Here is a 16,163-nt window from a genome sequence, read left to right as displayed (position 1 = left end):
TATAACTTGGAGACAAGTGAGGTAGAACTCGAGATGTGGGATCTGTCAGCAAGGAGCATTACTGACGGGCTCAGACTGTTTTAGGTTGATCTTCAGGAGACGTTCTGCTTTTCAGCCTCTGTAGTTTGATTCCTGTTTGCTCACGTACCCCAGCAGGATAGCTGGCTGTGTTGGGCTGTGTTTGCATTGCTACAGAAAGGATGTCAGCACACTTATTCTCATGTCTCCTCAGGTTTTCTGAAATCTCTGCAGATAGACTATCGGCTTCAGCTTTATCCCTAAACATATATTAATTTTATTTGCACTCTCGGTGAAGTCTGAATTAGATTCATGACAGCTAGAGTTATGTCAACAAAGTGCAAGCCAGGAAGAGTGGGTCTCTCAGTCCTGCTGGAAGACTGTTGCCAAACACACCATTGAAAAGCTCAAAGAAAGAAATGGTCAGTTCAGGGGCTCATTGTTGCTTTTCAGCCAGAGATCCCACCTGGGTCTTGGGCAGGCAGGACGTCACATTGGAGGACTGTCCCTTCCGAGAAACTCTTCCAAGAGCGTGATTTCAGCTTGTTAACCTAGCTAAGTAGTCTGTTGTGGCTTCTGGGGAGAGTCATCGTGTGGTCAGCCCCCCTACAGGCAGGAATGACCTCCCAGCACTTCTGTGTGGCTGTCCCAGCATGACCAGTGATTGCTTGAGAGAGAGTTCAGATTATATATGAATATCCAAATGCATAGAGCCCAGGGGTGATTATCGGCAACAACTAACCCAAAACAACTGCTTTTCTGTATAAAGGTTGTCATCTGACTGACCAGTGCTGCTTATGTGTTAGCCTCTGCAAATTCTGTTAGTCCTGGCACTTAATGTACATGTATGTGGATGGATGGATGGATGAGAGAGAGAGATTCAGTGGGTTGTAATTATGTGCCTGGTGTGGTGCTTGGTGTAAGATACAAAGTTGAGTAAGGCTTGGTTCTTACCTTCTAGGATCTGTCTAGGGAAGCAGACAGATCAGTAAATCCAGGAGGAAGGTATCTGTATTTGTTTAGGTCTCCCAGAGGCTGACTTGGCCATGGGGTTTTGAGAACAAGTTGTTCGGAATAGGATTCTAAGAGACACATGTCGGGAGTAGGGATGTGACCCAGGGAAGGAAGGAAACCAGCTAAGGGTGTGTTATTAAGCTGATTACTACTGTGGGCAGTGGGAGCTCAGTGCTGCGGGAGCTGGGAAGCAGTATGGAACCTGCATCCCGTCGCGGTTGGTGGGAGGGGCGGTAGCTCACGGGCATCTCAGGCTGCCTCTGCAGGAGTGACCTGGATAGAGCCCTAAGACAGCCTCAGGTGTTCATGGGTTCTCAGAGCTCAGGAAACGTGGGCAGAGCACAGGCAAAGTCTGCCACAGGTGGGAAATTCCAGGGAGGCAGGGTGGGTGCTGGAGCTGGGTTTGGAGGCCCCTGCCCTTGCAGACTTGAAGTCAGGTGGTGACAGTGCTGGCAAGAAAAGTCAGACAGGAGGGGCAGAAGGGATGGGGTGGGGAAAGAGTGTCAGTGGGGAAAGGCCGTTTGGAAGAGGTGACTGAGCAGAGGTAAGAGAGTTTTCTAGGGAGAAGAAAGGGCAGGGGGAAGACCTTCCCGGAGAACTTCGGGAAGGCTGTTGTGGCTGAGACAGAGTGACAGAGCAGGGAGCCGAGAACCTCCTCCTCCTCTTCCTCCTCCTCCTCCTCCTCATCTGTTTAAGGACTGGGTCTTTTTCTCTCTGCCACATGGGAAACCAGTGAAACCAGGAGAGATGGGATCCCTCTGGCCAGCAGCCTGCAGGGGTGGTTTGGGAGTGGGGAGACCAGCAGAGCCACTGCCCTAGTGCCGCCAGAGGTGGGGCCTGGGAACAGGGCAGATCATGGATGTAAATGGAAGTAGACTGGCTGTGAGTTGTGGATAGATTTGCCAGTGGTGACTTCAAGAGACATGAAACAAATCAACATACCTGTAAATGAATACTGACCAGTTGCCACGTGAGCTGTTGAGGAAAAGCCTGGGGTACTATGATGGCAAGTAGCAGGGCATCTTTGTGCAGGGGATTTGCTGAAGAAATAGTGATTATGCTGGGACCTGGAGGATGGGGAGGAGTCAGGCAAGGGGTAGTGGGCCCAGGAGGGCTGGCGTCATTGCAATACAAAGGTGGTGCTGACCGTGGCCTAGAGGGCAAGGCTGTCACAGCATCTGGTCCCAGCCTGGCCCATGGCCTGCCTGGGAGTCCTGTGTGGTCCTCTCAGGCCTCTCCTGCCCCAGTGATGCAGCTGCTAGGGTACCCATTGGCTGACTCCTCCAACCCCATTATTTTATTTATCAGACCCAGATCGAGAGTGGGGCTTGCCCAAAGACAGGCCCAAACTGCTGAGGTTATGAGGGTGTGGACTTTTCTACCATCGAAGAGCTGTTTTTGAAAACTCAGTGTTGGAGATGGCTCTGTGTCCTTTGGTAGTAAGGCCTGAAGGTGGCAGTGTGGAGATAGCTCCAGAAGCCTGTTCGCAGGGGAAACGGGAGAAAGACTGCTCTTGTGGGAAAGACTGCAATAAGACGCCCTGCCGCTCTTATCTCAGGACTGGCTCGGGCTGGGAGATGTCTCCCCTCACCCTCTGATGTGAATGTGATCAGTATGGCCAGCCTGGCCTGCTCCGGACCCCACACTCTGGCCAGTCCCTTCTCAATCAACCGCCTGCTCTACCAGCTGCAGAAAACTCAACCCTGCTTCCAGCTAAAAAGAATGCCCACGCAGGACAGGGAGCCTGTGCCTTCCTGTCCAGCTCCAGCTTCACCTCCTGGGAGTAGGAGTCTCTTCCACCAATGTTCCTCCCAAACCTCGTGGACTGATTTCAGACCTGATTCCAAGATCATATTGCAGATGGGTTCAGAAGTCCTTGAATGCCAAAATGCTTTTGTCTTTATATCCCTTTAGGCTGACATAACTAAACTAAGGTCACAGCACAAGACTCACAAAGCCATTGTTATGTTATGGCCTGTAGTAACGGCAGTGGACTCATCGTGTGTGAAGAGCTCTCTTCCCACTCTGGAGGCCCATTGCTTGCATTAGCCCACACTCCCTGTCTGTGCTGATGATGCATCAAAGGAGGAAGGGATGGTGGCTGTTAATGCCACACGAGTCAGGGATAGCTGGTCAGAGCCACATGCTACAAGTGGAAGTGGGCAGTCATCAGTACTATGAGTAGCAACTTCACCCAGGTGGAAATACCTTTCTACTGTTCAAAGCACCTCACATCAGTGAGTCAGTTGTGTTTGGGGTTTTTCAGATGTTACTGTGAAGTTCCTGAGAAAATAAAATTAGTCTCTTTGTGCCTCTTACTGATAACTTTTTTCTTCTTATAAATCAGAAGAGCAGAAGAGTGGTGTAGTTGGTATTCTCATCCCAAACTTGGACTTCCTGATTATTCTTTTACATTTAGACACAGACTAGAAAGTTTCTCGACTTGGAATCATTCCTAAGGCAGATGACTGGAGGACTGGGCTGGTCTTGTAGTTGACCGGGCCCCAGTGGAAACTTGGTTGAGTCCTGGTTCTTTCTCCACAAGTCTGTCTTAAAACCCGTTCCATCCTCTGCTGAAGTGGGAGGACAGTTTATGTGCCGTTGCAGTTCATGTTCCATCTTTACAGAACTTCAGTGTTTCCAATGACCCCAAGTTCACAGGTGTTTCCCACCATGCACTGCCATTAGAAGTAGGGCACAGCCATATTAAATACTTTCAGCCATGAAGCAAAAATGTCAAGACCCTCTGTTCCCCATGTTTTAATGTCTCTGCTGAAATGGGTGTGCTCATGAAATTCTATCCCTACACCAATGAGTTATTTTTATTAGAGAAGAACATTGCCTTCTTCTCTAATAAAGCATCTGAGATGCACATTCAGGCTTTTTTTTTTATTATTCATTCAACCAAAGTGTCGAGTGCGTATCCTGGGCCAAGGTCAGCTCTGTGTTAGGGTTGGGAGCCCAGAGACGGCTGGCAGGGGTTCTTCTGCTAATGCAGTCTCCCCAGCAGAGCCTGGTACAAGGGGACTCACTCAGTAATTATGGGGTGAAGGGTTGCTGGTGCTCAAAGAGGGAGTATGGACAATTCCTCGTAAGCCTTCTCTGCTGCTAAACAAAAAACTGCAAATCCCACATTTTCCCCAAGAACTGAGAACCGGTCTTTCCAAGGCTTTGAGCCATACCAAAGGCCCCCAAATGCCTTCCATAGCTCCTTTGCCATTTTCTTGGTAACCACAAAGGTGTCGACTTGAGTGATACCCTGGCAGCTGCTCCAAAGCTCAGAACCATACTTAGAGTCAGGTCTGCTGCGTTGGGGAGGGAGGTGCACCATCACATTAAGAAGGTATCCAGAGCAAGCACCTGTCCTTGGGCTTAGGGCTATGGCTGGGGAGGCTTAGCCAGCCCCTAGGACCCCAGCCCTGTCAGCAGCTGATGTGTCCTGCGTCCAGCTCCCTCATTGTCAGGTAAATGTCCATAATGCAGAGTGTGGTGGTGGGATTCTCCACCCACCATAGGCTTCTCCAGTTCCTCCAGGGGCTCCTTTGTTGACTGTCCCTTTGGCACGGGACTCTTATTCCCCTGTGAGAATCAGAGGGTGTGGTTCCCTCCAGGGCTTTTGTGTGGCATGAGTCTAGTTTATAAAACCTCCTTTTGGTAGCTCACCCGTCCTTGATGAGGTATTCTTCAGGCTCAAAGGCACTGTGTGTTTCATGTGAAACAGATTCTCATATATATCACCATTTTTTTTTTAGTGAGTTCAGCTCCTGATTTAAAAAAACACACCCTGTTCTTCTTAGTGTACATTTGGATATAGCGATAAATCATCCCCACAGCTTGCCATTTAAGTAGTTCCTCTCCAGAGGATGTTCTTCTCTCTTTTTGCTGGATACTAGTTTCCTTATTCAGATTAACTTTAAATTGGAAAATCTACAAATAAGAAAAACATCAACCCACAGTTTATTTCCTTTATTATGTTATCAGTCCTGAAGCACTCTTTTGCCCCAAGAAGTTAAATTTTACGTATCAGAATTAAAATACACCTGCCCTCGGCAGACTCCCAGGACTTGATTCTTGGTTAACTATATAAAGATTTGTCTTGTGATAGGTGAGGACAATTTTTTGCTACTTTGCAGACATTCCCCTTAGGTGAGTATAGCCACTGATGTATGAGCAGGTATTAAGTTGTCACCCTCAAATTCCTTTTCTTGCTCCATCCCACCTCCCACCTGCAAGCCAGCTTCAAGCTTAGTTACAAGCTTTCCCTGGAAAAATGACTGATTGCTTTTCACCTTTGTGCTTGTTGTTTAGAAAGCCAAGCTTGGCCCTGCTGGTAACAAAGTAATCAGCCCTTCTGAAGACAGGAGACCACCTTCCAACAACCTTGACAGAGTGAAACTCACCGACTTCAATTTCCTCATGGTGCTGGGGAAAGGGAGTTTTGGAAAGGTAAGAAGACAGTTGTCTGTGAAGTGAAAGGGCATTTGCGGAGCATGTTGGATCAATTTTGTCCTCCCTGAGGTTTCCAGAACAGTCCTTTAGATTTTCCTGCTATCTGTTCACATTGCTCAGATGTTTCCTATTTCATTTCATTAAAAACAACTGTATCCAAGAAGCTACAGCAGGTTCACTGTGTATTACCATTTCACAGTGTTCAGAACAGAGGGGTGTTCCAAAATGTTGGCTGAATGAATAGTTTTCACAACTAAACATTAAATGTTGACTTGTAGTAAGCAAATGTAATTATTAAGAGATACTGAAATGAGGTCTTCAGCTTACGGGGTCTTATCTTCCTTCTGTGGTCTCAAATCTCATGTTAGGTCCAGGAACTGATTTCGATCTTACCTTTTTCTTTGTCTGGGTCCTTGACTTGTGAGATTATAAAGGCCAGTCATATTTTACTCTAAGAATATTCCTGGAAAGTGGACATAATTCCAGACTAATCTAGATATAGAACACTGAATATTCCTTTTCACAACCAAAATAGCGCCATCATGTGGCAACAGCCTCCGCAGTGTGCAAATCTTGATAGCTTAGGCATTGTACAAATGGTGGAAGAATTCAATTTGTGATGACATGCAATATTTCAAAATTTGCAGTTTTTATATTTTATGTCACATATTTAAAATTTGCATGAACTGTTGCTGAGCTGTCACCTGGCCTGGTTCCTCCCCACATCTCCATTCCCAGGACCAGATGATGCTTAGAGCGTTCAGGTCGTTCTTGGTCTGTCCTCAGGTGATGCTTGCTGACAGGAAGGGGACAGAGGAGCTGTATGCAATCAAAATCCTGAAGAAGGATGTGGTGATTCAGGATGATGACGTGGAGTGCACCATGGTGGAAAAGCGAGTCTTGGCTCTGCTGGACAAGCCTCCATTCCTGACACAGCTGCACTCCTGCTTCCAGACAGTGGTGAGGACCCCAGGGGTGTATCTCCCAGCATGCTCTCAGGACTCCACCTGAACCAAGGCGTCTCAGCATCGTGATCCTGTGGGGAAGGCTAGAGAAAGGCATAACATAATGGCAGGCAGAGGTGACCAGGGACAACCTCTCACCCCTCTGCTGCTGGTAGATTTGGGATGTCCCCTCTCTGTGATGTTCTCTGCTTAGAGACTTGACATTCGTGCCATTTAATTCAGCATACAATTATATGAACGTTTCTTCATGCTGGGCATTGGACTAAGACTTGGGGATACAAATACAAGAAAATAACTCACAGTCCTGGCTGCTTGAGACTGCGGATTTAGCTGCCAAGCATGGCACTGGAACATTAGGAGACTCAGTTTTGTAAAGGACTGTGTTAGTGTTTAATGCCACACAACAGAGGTTGGCTAACTGTGGCCTGTTTTGTAAGGTCCATGAACTCTAAGAAAGGTCAAAAAAGATCCGAAGAATAACAGTTCATGACACATGAAAATGAAATGAAATTCAAATGTCAGCATCCATAAATAGTTTTTGTGCAACACATCACCACTCATTCATTTACCTACTGTCTACAGCTACTTTTGCACCACAAAAGCAGAGTTGAGTAGTCACGAGAGACACGCAAAGCCTAAAGTATTTATTGTCCGGCCCTTTACTGACCCCGTCATAGAGTAAAACTAAACAGAGGACAAAAAAATTTCAAAGCCCTAATAGGTCAATAGTGGCCTTGTGAGTGGCCTACAAGAAATATAGACATTTAGATGGCACCTTTGTGAGGCATTGCCAAAGATGGGCTTCCCACTCCTCAGAGGCTGTGCCTTTTAAATATGACTCAATAATCAGTAGCTATAATTGCTACTGTTAGGATTATTACTGTTTTCAACTGGATGTTGGTCAGAAATTGATTATGTCTTTTATGTCTCTCTTTAAACTCTCGATGGGTACCCGTCAGTGCTTTTGAATTTTAGAATCTCAAAATGTCAGTGCAGCCACACACAGTCTCAGGGTGTGCAGTGAAGACTGCGGAGCCAGGTACTGGCTACCGTGTATAAGCCTAGCGCTGGTGGCACAGTCTCCTCCCTGCTCCCAGCAGCTGCCACCGACTCTGAACCACGTAGAGCCAAGGAGAGAAGAGCGCATGCTGGGAATGGAGAGCCACATCTCTGAATCCCAGCCCAGAGCCTGTAACCTGGTTACCCTGAATAAGCTCTGGAATGCTCCAAAACAAAGAAATGAAGATGAAATTAAAGTTCATAACAGGGAAGCTAGAGATTGAAGCTCCCAGAGCTGTTTTCTGGCTATTAGTACCGGCTTCATGGTTTTTTTTCTCTCCCTGTGCAAAAAGCAACACTTTAATGTTTAATAACCTCTGCAAAATGGTGATGTTTCCTAGAAGAGAGCAAAGGTCAGCATTTACCTTGGGGTGCTGTGCTGTTAGTTATTTCACTGTTAAACCCCTCCATCTCTGCATCTGTCCCAGCATAATGTCCTCATAAGTATGCTGATGTATTTGGTTCTATGATGTATGTCCTTTGTGGGGCCAATACTTAGCATACCAGTGACGGAGAAAATGTAAAAACAATATTTGGGCATATTATGGATGCAAAAGAACATTTGATTAGCTTCTATGTTTACACTCCTCCCTCTATCCCACCCAGGATATATTATATTATCAGCCCAGCCTAACCCAAGAGATGCGTTTTCAGAAGTATCCATTTAATAAACATGTTACTACATTAGCACTGCACGCCTCCTAGACTTTGCAAACCAGCCTTTAAACATTTGGGCCATCAACAATCACTAGGTAAAATGAAACAATTGGCCAATGTGAATTCTTCACACCGTCCCTAGCTTAGAAATGTATTATGTGTATAGGAAAAAAGGAGGAATGTTTGAGGCCATTGCTAATGTTCGAGGGAACATATGTAACCAGAAGGGTCACACGTTGGCAGAGAGCCATTATTTCAGAGTTACGTAATGACTTTATATATATGTCCCAGGCTCTCATGGAAGAGGGTTTATTACTTATTCTTTCTTTGGAAAAAACAATTTTAAAGACCTCTAGTCTGAGCAGATTTGCCAGTGCAGCCCACATTTCACTAGTAGGAAAGTAACACATAACCTGTGAAGAGTAAAGGAGCCACTCTGGGGGGAGGAGCCCTACTGACATGTTGAACCTTGGTCTGCAGGACCGGCTGTACTTCGTCATGGAGTACGTCAATGGTGGGGACCTCATGTACCATATTCAGCAAGTAGGAAAATTTAAGGAACCACAAGCAGTGTGAGTATTTTTTTTTTTTTAAGTCCCTTAACTTTAGACAACCCAGTACTGCCAACAGGGAACTTCTGCTGGGTGAAATGTCAAGGACGGACTCTGCTCATTTGGGGTTCAGCTCTGTTACTTCCAGGGGGTGGGGGGCAAATCTATTGGCAGGGTCCATCTAGATGTTTCCTAAGGAACAGTTTTTTCTATTTCCGATAAGCTGGAGTTTCTGATGTATTCCTTCATCTCCCGGCTCTGTCCTCGTGGATGGAATTGTTCATTCATCTATTAAACATGTGGTTATTGCACACCTTCTATGCTCCAGGCACTGGGAGTGCAAGAGGAGTGAGGTTCTGCCTGCCCTCAGGGAGCTCATGCTCTAACTGGGAGTTGGAGAAGTCACCTAACAATTATGACACATTGCCATAACCATAGAGGCATACATAGGATACCACACAAGCCCCTAAAAGTCAGGGAGTGAGAGAAACATGTCCTCAGGGAATGCCCCACCCAGAGGTGGATGAGGAGCCTTCCAACAAGAGGATGTGAAAAGATGCAGGGGCAAGTCCAGGGAGTGGCCTGCAGCTCAGCATGATGTGAAAGTGGCGGTGGAGTGGGGAAGACAGGAACTTGGGTGAAGAGCCTCGTGGTGGGCCTGGCTATGGAAAAGGAAAGGGGCTTCCGTGGGACTTGGCACCGTCAGATTAAGTTTTCACAGAGCCCTCTGGCTTTGGGAAGAAGGAAGGATGGGCGGGAACGCAGTGGCGGGTGCTAGCAGGTGGTCAACAGTCTTTATACAGGAGGAGTGGAGCTGTACTTAGGGCTTGACCTTGGAGCCAGAGAGCACTAAGTATCTCTGAGACACATTCTGGAGGAAGAAAGCAGAACTTGCTGACTGGGGGGTGAGATGAGAGAAGATTCTTCAAACGATGCCTCACATTAGGTTTGGGTGGGGGCGGCCAACAAGAAGGAGGTGGTTTTGGGGGAGAATTGTGAGCTCAGTTTGAAACATTTCATTGGCGTGCAACTTGGATGCTGGAATCCAGGCATTGGCAGCACAGGGAAGAGATACAGGCTCCAGGTGAGGATGGAAGATTTATCCATCTGGGGGAGCAGGCGGTGGATTCTGATACTTGAAGCATCATCCCACATGTCCAGGGCCAGGAGGTCTCAGGAAACCCAGCAGAAGCAAGCCTAAACAAATGGTGGATTTATTTCCCTAAATGAGGAGGCATAGCAGGCGTACACCCTGATGAATCGAGTTAGCAAATGTCAATAGGATTCTGGCTGATGTCCAACCTAAAAGACACATTAAAAGAATTTTTGGCCTGTGTGGGATTATCCACCCTACGGAAAATTAACTGAAGGTAGGATAGGAAATTCTTTGGTAGCAAACTTAAAAAATGTAAAGGGGGATTTTTTTTTTTTCAGCTTTTATTTTTACTCTTTAGTTTTCAGAAATGCCTGCCCTTATCCACTCTCTCATGTTGTTAGATAAAAAGCATTAAAATGATCGGATTGTAAAATAAAGCAATAAAGCTTGATAACATAGAGCTGTAAAGACTAAATAGCAAATAGGCACCTTATGTTATGAAGTAACATAAAGGTGTCTAGTCCAATACCCTTTCATTATATTTGTGTTGCAGAACAGTTTTTTAAAGATACAGAAAAACATGAAAAGTGATGTAAAAATCACCTGTAATCCCATCTCTTCTCCTTTCGCCATCCCATCCTGTCCCGTCAGCCTTCAGAAGTAGCCCCCCACCCCATCCCCACCATTAACAATTTGGTCCTTATCATTAGGGATTTTTCATCTCTGCTCTTGTAGACATGTGTGCTTATTTTAAGCCTCTTGGGTGTGATATTTGCGCAGGCACTGTCTTGTGGCTTCGCAGACTTCAAAGACTCCTAAATGCTATGCAAATTTTAAAACATCTTCCCCATTTAATCTGAGTTTCAGATATTAACCTATTAACAATTTTGAAGTGATGGCAGTAACTGCTTTTTATTATGAATTATTTAAAAGGGTAAACTCGGATATGAATCATGGTGCATGTCTCATTTATTCCAGCTCTTGGAAGGAATGAATAAACTAGCTAAGGAGTTCATCCCGCACTGTACTTTGTCCTCCAGGGAGTAATTGTATTTTCAAACACCAATGTATTCTGTCCATGAATAGGAAAATGGAAATTTTCTCCACTCTACCATGCTTCTCACATAGAATACTCTTAACAGGTATCCACTCCCTAAACGATTATATGAGAAATTACTTTGTAGGCAGCAAATTACCTTCCCACCCTCCCCAGGCAAAAAAAATGCACCTGTCTCCTTGACTTTATTAGTGGTACCATTATTGGGTGAGTGGGAATCGTGAAAGGATGGAGGCAAGGGCCCGGGATTGGAAGAACGTGCAGCATGAAGCTGGCTCTGGAAGCCTTAGGGTCTTACATTATTTTATCTCTTTGATGCTTGAACTTGAGGGTGAAAAGTATCCAAGAATGCAAAAAAAGCAAGCCAAAAGCCTGAGGCACATTTTCTTTTGCAGATTCTATGCAGCAGAGATTTCCATTGGATTGTTCTTTCTTCATAAAAGAGGAATCATTTATAGGTGTGTATTGAAGCTCTTCCCCCAGCAGCACAGTTGAGAGGTGTGCCGGGCCTCTATGGCATATAAGTCCGTGATGGGGACTTAAGACATGGAGTTGATAACCCCTGGGTAACAAAAACCTGCTGGGACTTAGATCTCTCTGCAGCCTTGAGGCAAATCAGAACCACCTTGTGATTTCTAGACCTCACAGATTTTATGTCTAATCTCTGCTTTCCACAAGAAATGTTTTTCTTTCCACTGACAGCTCCCTCTTCCCCCTTTTGTTTGGGATGGAGGTCAGGGAGCAATGGGAACCGAATTTCTGTTATAGATGCTGAGCAGGAGAAGAATATATGGAACTGGGGAGAGGAAGGAAAAAGCTATTGAATTAAATTATTCCAGTTCTTGGCTGCAGTGAACGTCTGGCGCCAAAGAAATAAGAACATCTTCCAGTATTAATTGAAGAGTAATTAAAAGGACATATGGCACAAAGCAGAAGGAAAGAGACTCACGAGTGACCCAATGAGGTGGTTCTAAACCCATGATTTTGCAAACATGGCTATGTGTCACACCCCCATGCAGGATATTAATAAATGACAGAGATCTGCCTAAACCTGCTAAATTGGAATCTGTGGATTCACTGGCTCAGCCAATGTTGGGAATAACTACTTCAGCCATTTAGTCATTTATTCAGTGTGCATTTTAGTACCTACCTTATCCCAGGTATTATTTAGGCTCTGGAGGTACAAAAACACAATAACTCCTAGTCTCTGCTCTCTGGGGACTTACAGTTAATATGCCATTGAAGTGACAGCTAGTCAAATATCCTTCCATTTCACCAGATATAGAGCAAAGTGTGTTATGTCGTAAGAAGAACTCTGATGCTAACCTCCTTCCTTGCAGGGATCTGAAGTTAGATAATGTCATGCTGGATTCAGAAGGACATATCAAAATTGCTGACTTTGGGATGTGCAAGGAGCACATGATGGATGGAGTCACGACCAGGACCTTCTGTGGGACTCCAGATTATATTGCCCCAGAGGTAGGGACCCCAATTCTCCTTGTTTTCTAGACCAGTTCTTTCAAACTACAAACACAACCCCCATGTGGGGAGTAGGGTTACTCATGAATCCCTAAGACAACATGTGGGTCTTGACCCCAAATAGACTCAACTGGACAAAATAGACTAAAATAGAGGAAATAGGAGAGCTCATTGCACATAGCAAGGCTATGTCTTGTTTCATAGAACTTTTGGTTTTGTTATGTGTGCATATAAGTCAGTTGCATGGTAAAATGTACTCCTTACCTGGTTGTGGGCAATATAATTTAAGAAACACTGTTTGGAGGGAGTTGCTTATGAAAATATTCTGCCTGGAAAAGGTGGGTGAGAAGGTGGTTGCAATGATGGCTTTTTGGTAACATCGAGTGATTGGTGCTCTAAACTACGTGTTGCTCATGATGTCTAATCTAGGAAGTACATACAGGTGGGGTAATAAGCAGAATGGTTCCAGGATTTGTATCTTTACAGCAGTGGCCATACTGCTCTCTTTGTTATAACATATATAGAAGACTTTTCTTCCTATTTTGTAAAGCTTCCTACATGCCAATGATAGAATAGATCATAGCCCTGTGGATTCAGCCATCTTTTCCTGGCTGAGCTCTGGCATGGTGGAAAGCAGTAGATTCAAATCTGGGCCGGCCTGAGCTCTTCATAGAGCCCTCATATTTGCTGTTGGTAGCTTACCCACATTTATTCAACATTGCCTTGTGACCGAACACATTTATTCAGCATTGACCTGCCCCATGCATTTATCTCAGAGATACTAAGTGTAGTGGAAAAGACACAAACTCAGAAGTCAGACCAATGTGAGCTTCAATCCTGACTATCATTTACAGGTTGTACGAACTCAGACAAGTTACTTCTCCGAACCCCTGTGTTTCTTCAGTGGCAGTTGAGGGATAACAATGTCCTCCTTGTACAATTGCTTTTTAAAATATGAACAATAGAGAGATGGTACAGTAAAAAATAAACCTCTTGATGCAATATTTATTCTGAAGCCTTCTACTGACTGACAGGTACTGAGTAAGCTGTGGTTATGAGCTGTACACCTCCATTTAACAACCCACCAGATGCTGTAGAATCTTGAGACAGACAACAGCAGCATTTTCAGTAATAACGGTGGCTTTTAACTTCATCTCCATTAAAACCAGGGCTCTGCTGATCAAATATATAGCTTTTTATGTTCAGTAACACTGCAGCTGTGTGATATCACCAGGAACGACAGTGTCCCACAGAGAAAATATTTTCTATATAATTAAGATTTGTTCATTTGAGTGTCTTGTCTTTTTTGTTCTTTTTGTTCATTTTTGTTCGCTGTATGAGTTTCCTATTGCTACTGCAGCAACCAAAAACTTAGCAGCTTACATTAACACAAATTTATTATCTTACAGTTCTAGAGGTCAGAAGTCCAAAGTCAGTCTCACTGGGTTAAAGTCAAACTGTCAGCAGGGCTGTTTTTTTCTGGAAGCTTTAGGGGAGAACCTATGTCTTTGTCTTTTCCAACTTCTAGAGACAGCTTGCATCCCTTGGCTCATGGTGCCACCATCTGTCTTCTGTGCAGTGTAGTCTCTTCCGGTCTCTGTGTTTTCTGATTCCAGTCCTCCAGCCTCCCACAGGGATCCTGTGATTACCTTGGGCCCACTCAGTTAATCTAGGATCATCTCCCCATCTCAAATCCTTAACTTACTTCTGCAAAGTCCTTTTTTTTTTTTTTTTTTAACCACATAAGGGTAATATAATCACAGGTTCCAGGCATTAGGATGTGCACATCTTTAGGAGAGAGGGGACATTATTCAATCTATCATGCTCATTATGATGACTTCTGTACTGGAGAACCTCCCCGCCCCCCTCCACCAGGTATGCCTAAACGTACTTCTAGCATGTCTTGGTTCTTCAAGCCTCTTCATTCACAGGGAATGATATGCTGTTGCTGTACTTTCTCATATTTCTGAAGACTTCATTCCTCTCCTTATATCCACTTTATTGTTGTATGATCAATACCAAAGGGAGCAGGCACCATTTATTGAGTGTCTGCTATGTGCCAGTCACCACGTATGCTTTTCCTCATTTAGTCCTTATAACAGGCCCCCTAAGGGAGGTCACGTCAGGCCCACGTTTCAGATGAGGTGACTGAGGCTGTAAGTGGTGAGTCTGAGGCCACATTACTAAGACATGCCAGGATTAGGCTTCAGCCCTACGCTCAGGCTGTGTCCAGACTTTTGTGCTGCTCACTGCACTGAACTGCTCAAAGACTTGAGCCATTCCCGTGTCCAAACAGCATTCTCCGTACTTACTGTACCAAGTGTGGCACCAGAAGGGATACAAAAATACATCATGCAGGGTCCCTCAGAGTGCTTCTGCTTTATAACAGGTGGCATTCCTGCAGATAAGCAGCAACCAAAATCTATGTTTAGATTGCAGTTAACTTTTATTGAAAAATGAAATAAAACAGCTGCACTGCTTTGGGAAATCAATCAATAATAATTTTAGGTTGTTTCACCTTTTGCTAGCATTTTTGCTCATAAGTGTTCAGGAATTTGACATTTTTGGCCACAGGAATACTTTCAGTGTAAAGACTAAACAGGTTCAAGGTTTCAGAATGTGCTCTAAAGTTAAAATAATTCTGTCCTCTGTGTAAATGTTCCTGTCAGGCAAAGGCAAAATAATTATCTTAGATGGCATTTTCCTTAATAGGCAAAGCAGAGGCTTAAATATTTATGGCTATTTGTTCAAAAACCTTGAAATCGATTAACTGTAGCATCACCTTAGCCAGCAAAGACCAGCTGCAGTGGAAAATGTCACTAACAGATGTAGTGTTGGAGTTGACATGGACACCCACGGCAGGTGCACTAATCAGAAAATGATTCCTCAAGCTGACATTATGGGTTCTCTTTACTTTGACATAGAAAGAATTCTTTGGGGTCAGTGAGAGTCCTTGAGAAGGCCGAACAACAGCTTTGTCTGAATTTAAACTGCCCTTTGAAAGTTAGTTATTGTAGACGTTGGAGATCCGGTCACAAGTCAAGCATCTCCTGGCAGCCCATAATCAGACTCCAGATACTAGCATCTTCCACACTTTCTTGGAAGAAAGAAACACAGCAGGAAAAGTACTAGTGGCGTGTGTCCCCTCCTCAAGTGGGAGAGAAGCTTCTTTAAACTGTACTGTGCAGGGTGTTTCCTGCAGCCTTGCTATGGTGGGGAGGTGGGTGGTATGGCCACACACAAAAGATATCTCCGGGATGTATTGACTGACTACCCTCTACCAGACCTCCGAGCACATCTGATTTGCCACATTTTATATGTGAGCAGACAGTCAATGACTGGACCAAGGTCACACAGCGGGGTAACAGGCAAAGGTGGGATTTGACCCAAGACATTCTGACTCCAAAGCCCATATGTTCTTTTCAGGTATTGTATTGTCTCCAGAGTTATGGGAGTAAAAGCAGTTAAAAGGAGCACTCCATTATAGACCATCTTTTCTTTGACATCTCTTAGGAGAAGACAGATATCCATCCATCTAAACTAGAATCAGGGGCCTGAGTCCTGAGCAGAGACACAGGCAGAGACTCAGAATTGTATTCCAGCTGTTGTTACAGGCAGATCCCTTAGCACCAAGGTGAATGGGCAACATGTAAGCTGCTACCCAGCACATGGCAACAGTCAGTCAGCATATTTGTCAAAAGCCTGCCAAGTGCTGGGCACTGTCCTGGGTCTGGGATGCTCAGCCGGAAAAGGGAGCCCAGAGGAGACCTGCAAGGAGGGCCTTGAGGTTGGAGATGGGTGACTGCAGCCCAGGGAAA

At 45.0% G+C, this 16,163-nt stretch overlaps 1 protein-coding gene across 2 annotated transcripts in view; it reads left to right on the top strand.

Moving 5' to 3' along the window:
* PRKCA (protein kinase C alpha) overlaps positions 1-16,163 on the top strand; it is a 428,415-nt gene that overhangs the window by 357,840 nt on the left and 54,412 nt on the right. For both annotated transcript variants that reach the window (XM_063080317.1, XM_063080316.1), the window contains exons 9-13: positions 5,341-5,478; positions 6,268-6,441; positions 8,643-8,734; positions 11,262-11,324; positions 12,207-12,345. In XM_063080317.1, the coding sequence (XP_062936387.1) occupies positions 5,341-5,478; positions 6,268-6,441; positions 8,643-8,734; positions 11,262-11,324; positions 12,207-12,345 (606 nt within the window). The remainder of the gene's footprint in view (positions 1-5,340; positions 5,479-6,267; positions 6,442-8,642; positions 8,735-11,261; positions 11,325-12,206; positions 12,346-16,163) is intronic.

Source organism: Cynocephalus volans, chromosome 16 (genome assembly GCF_027409185.1).
Source record: "Cynocephalus volans isolate mCynVol1 chromosome 16, mCynVol1.pri, whole genome shotgun sequence".
NCBI lineage: Eukaryota > Metazoa > Chordata > Mammalia > Dermoptera > Cynocephalidae > Cynocephalus > Cynocephalus volans.
This window is presented reverse-complemented; position numbering and strand designations above follow the sequence as displayed.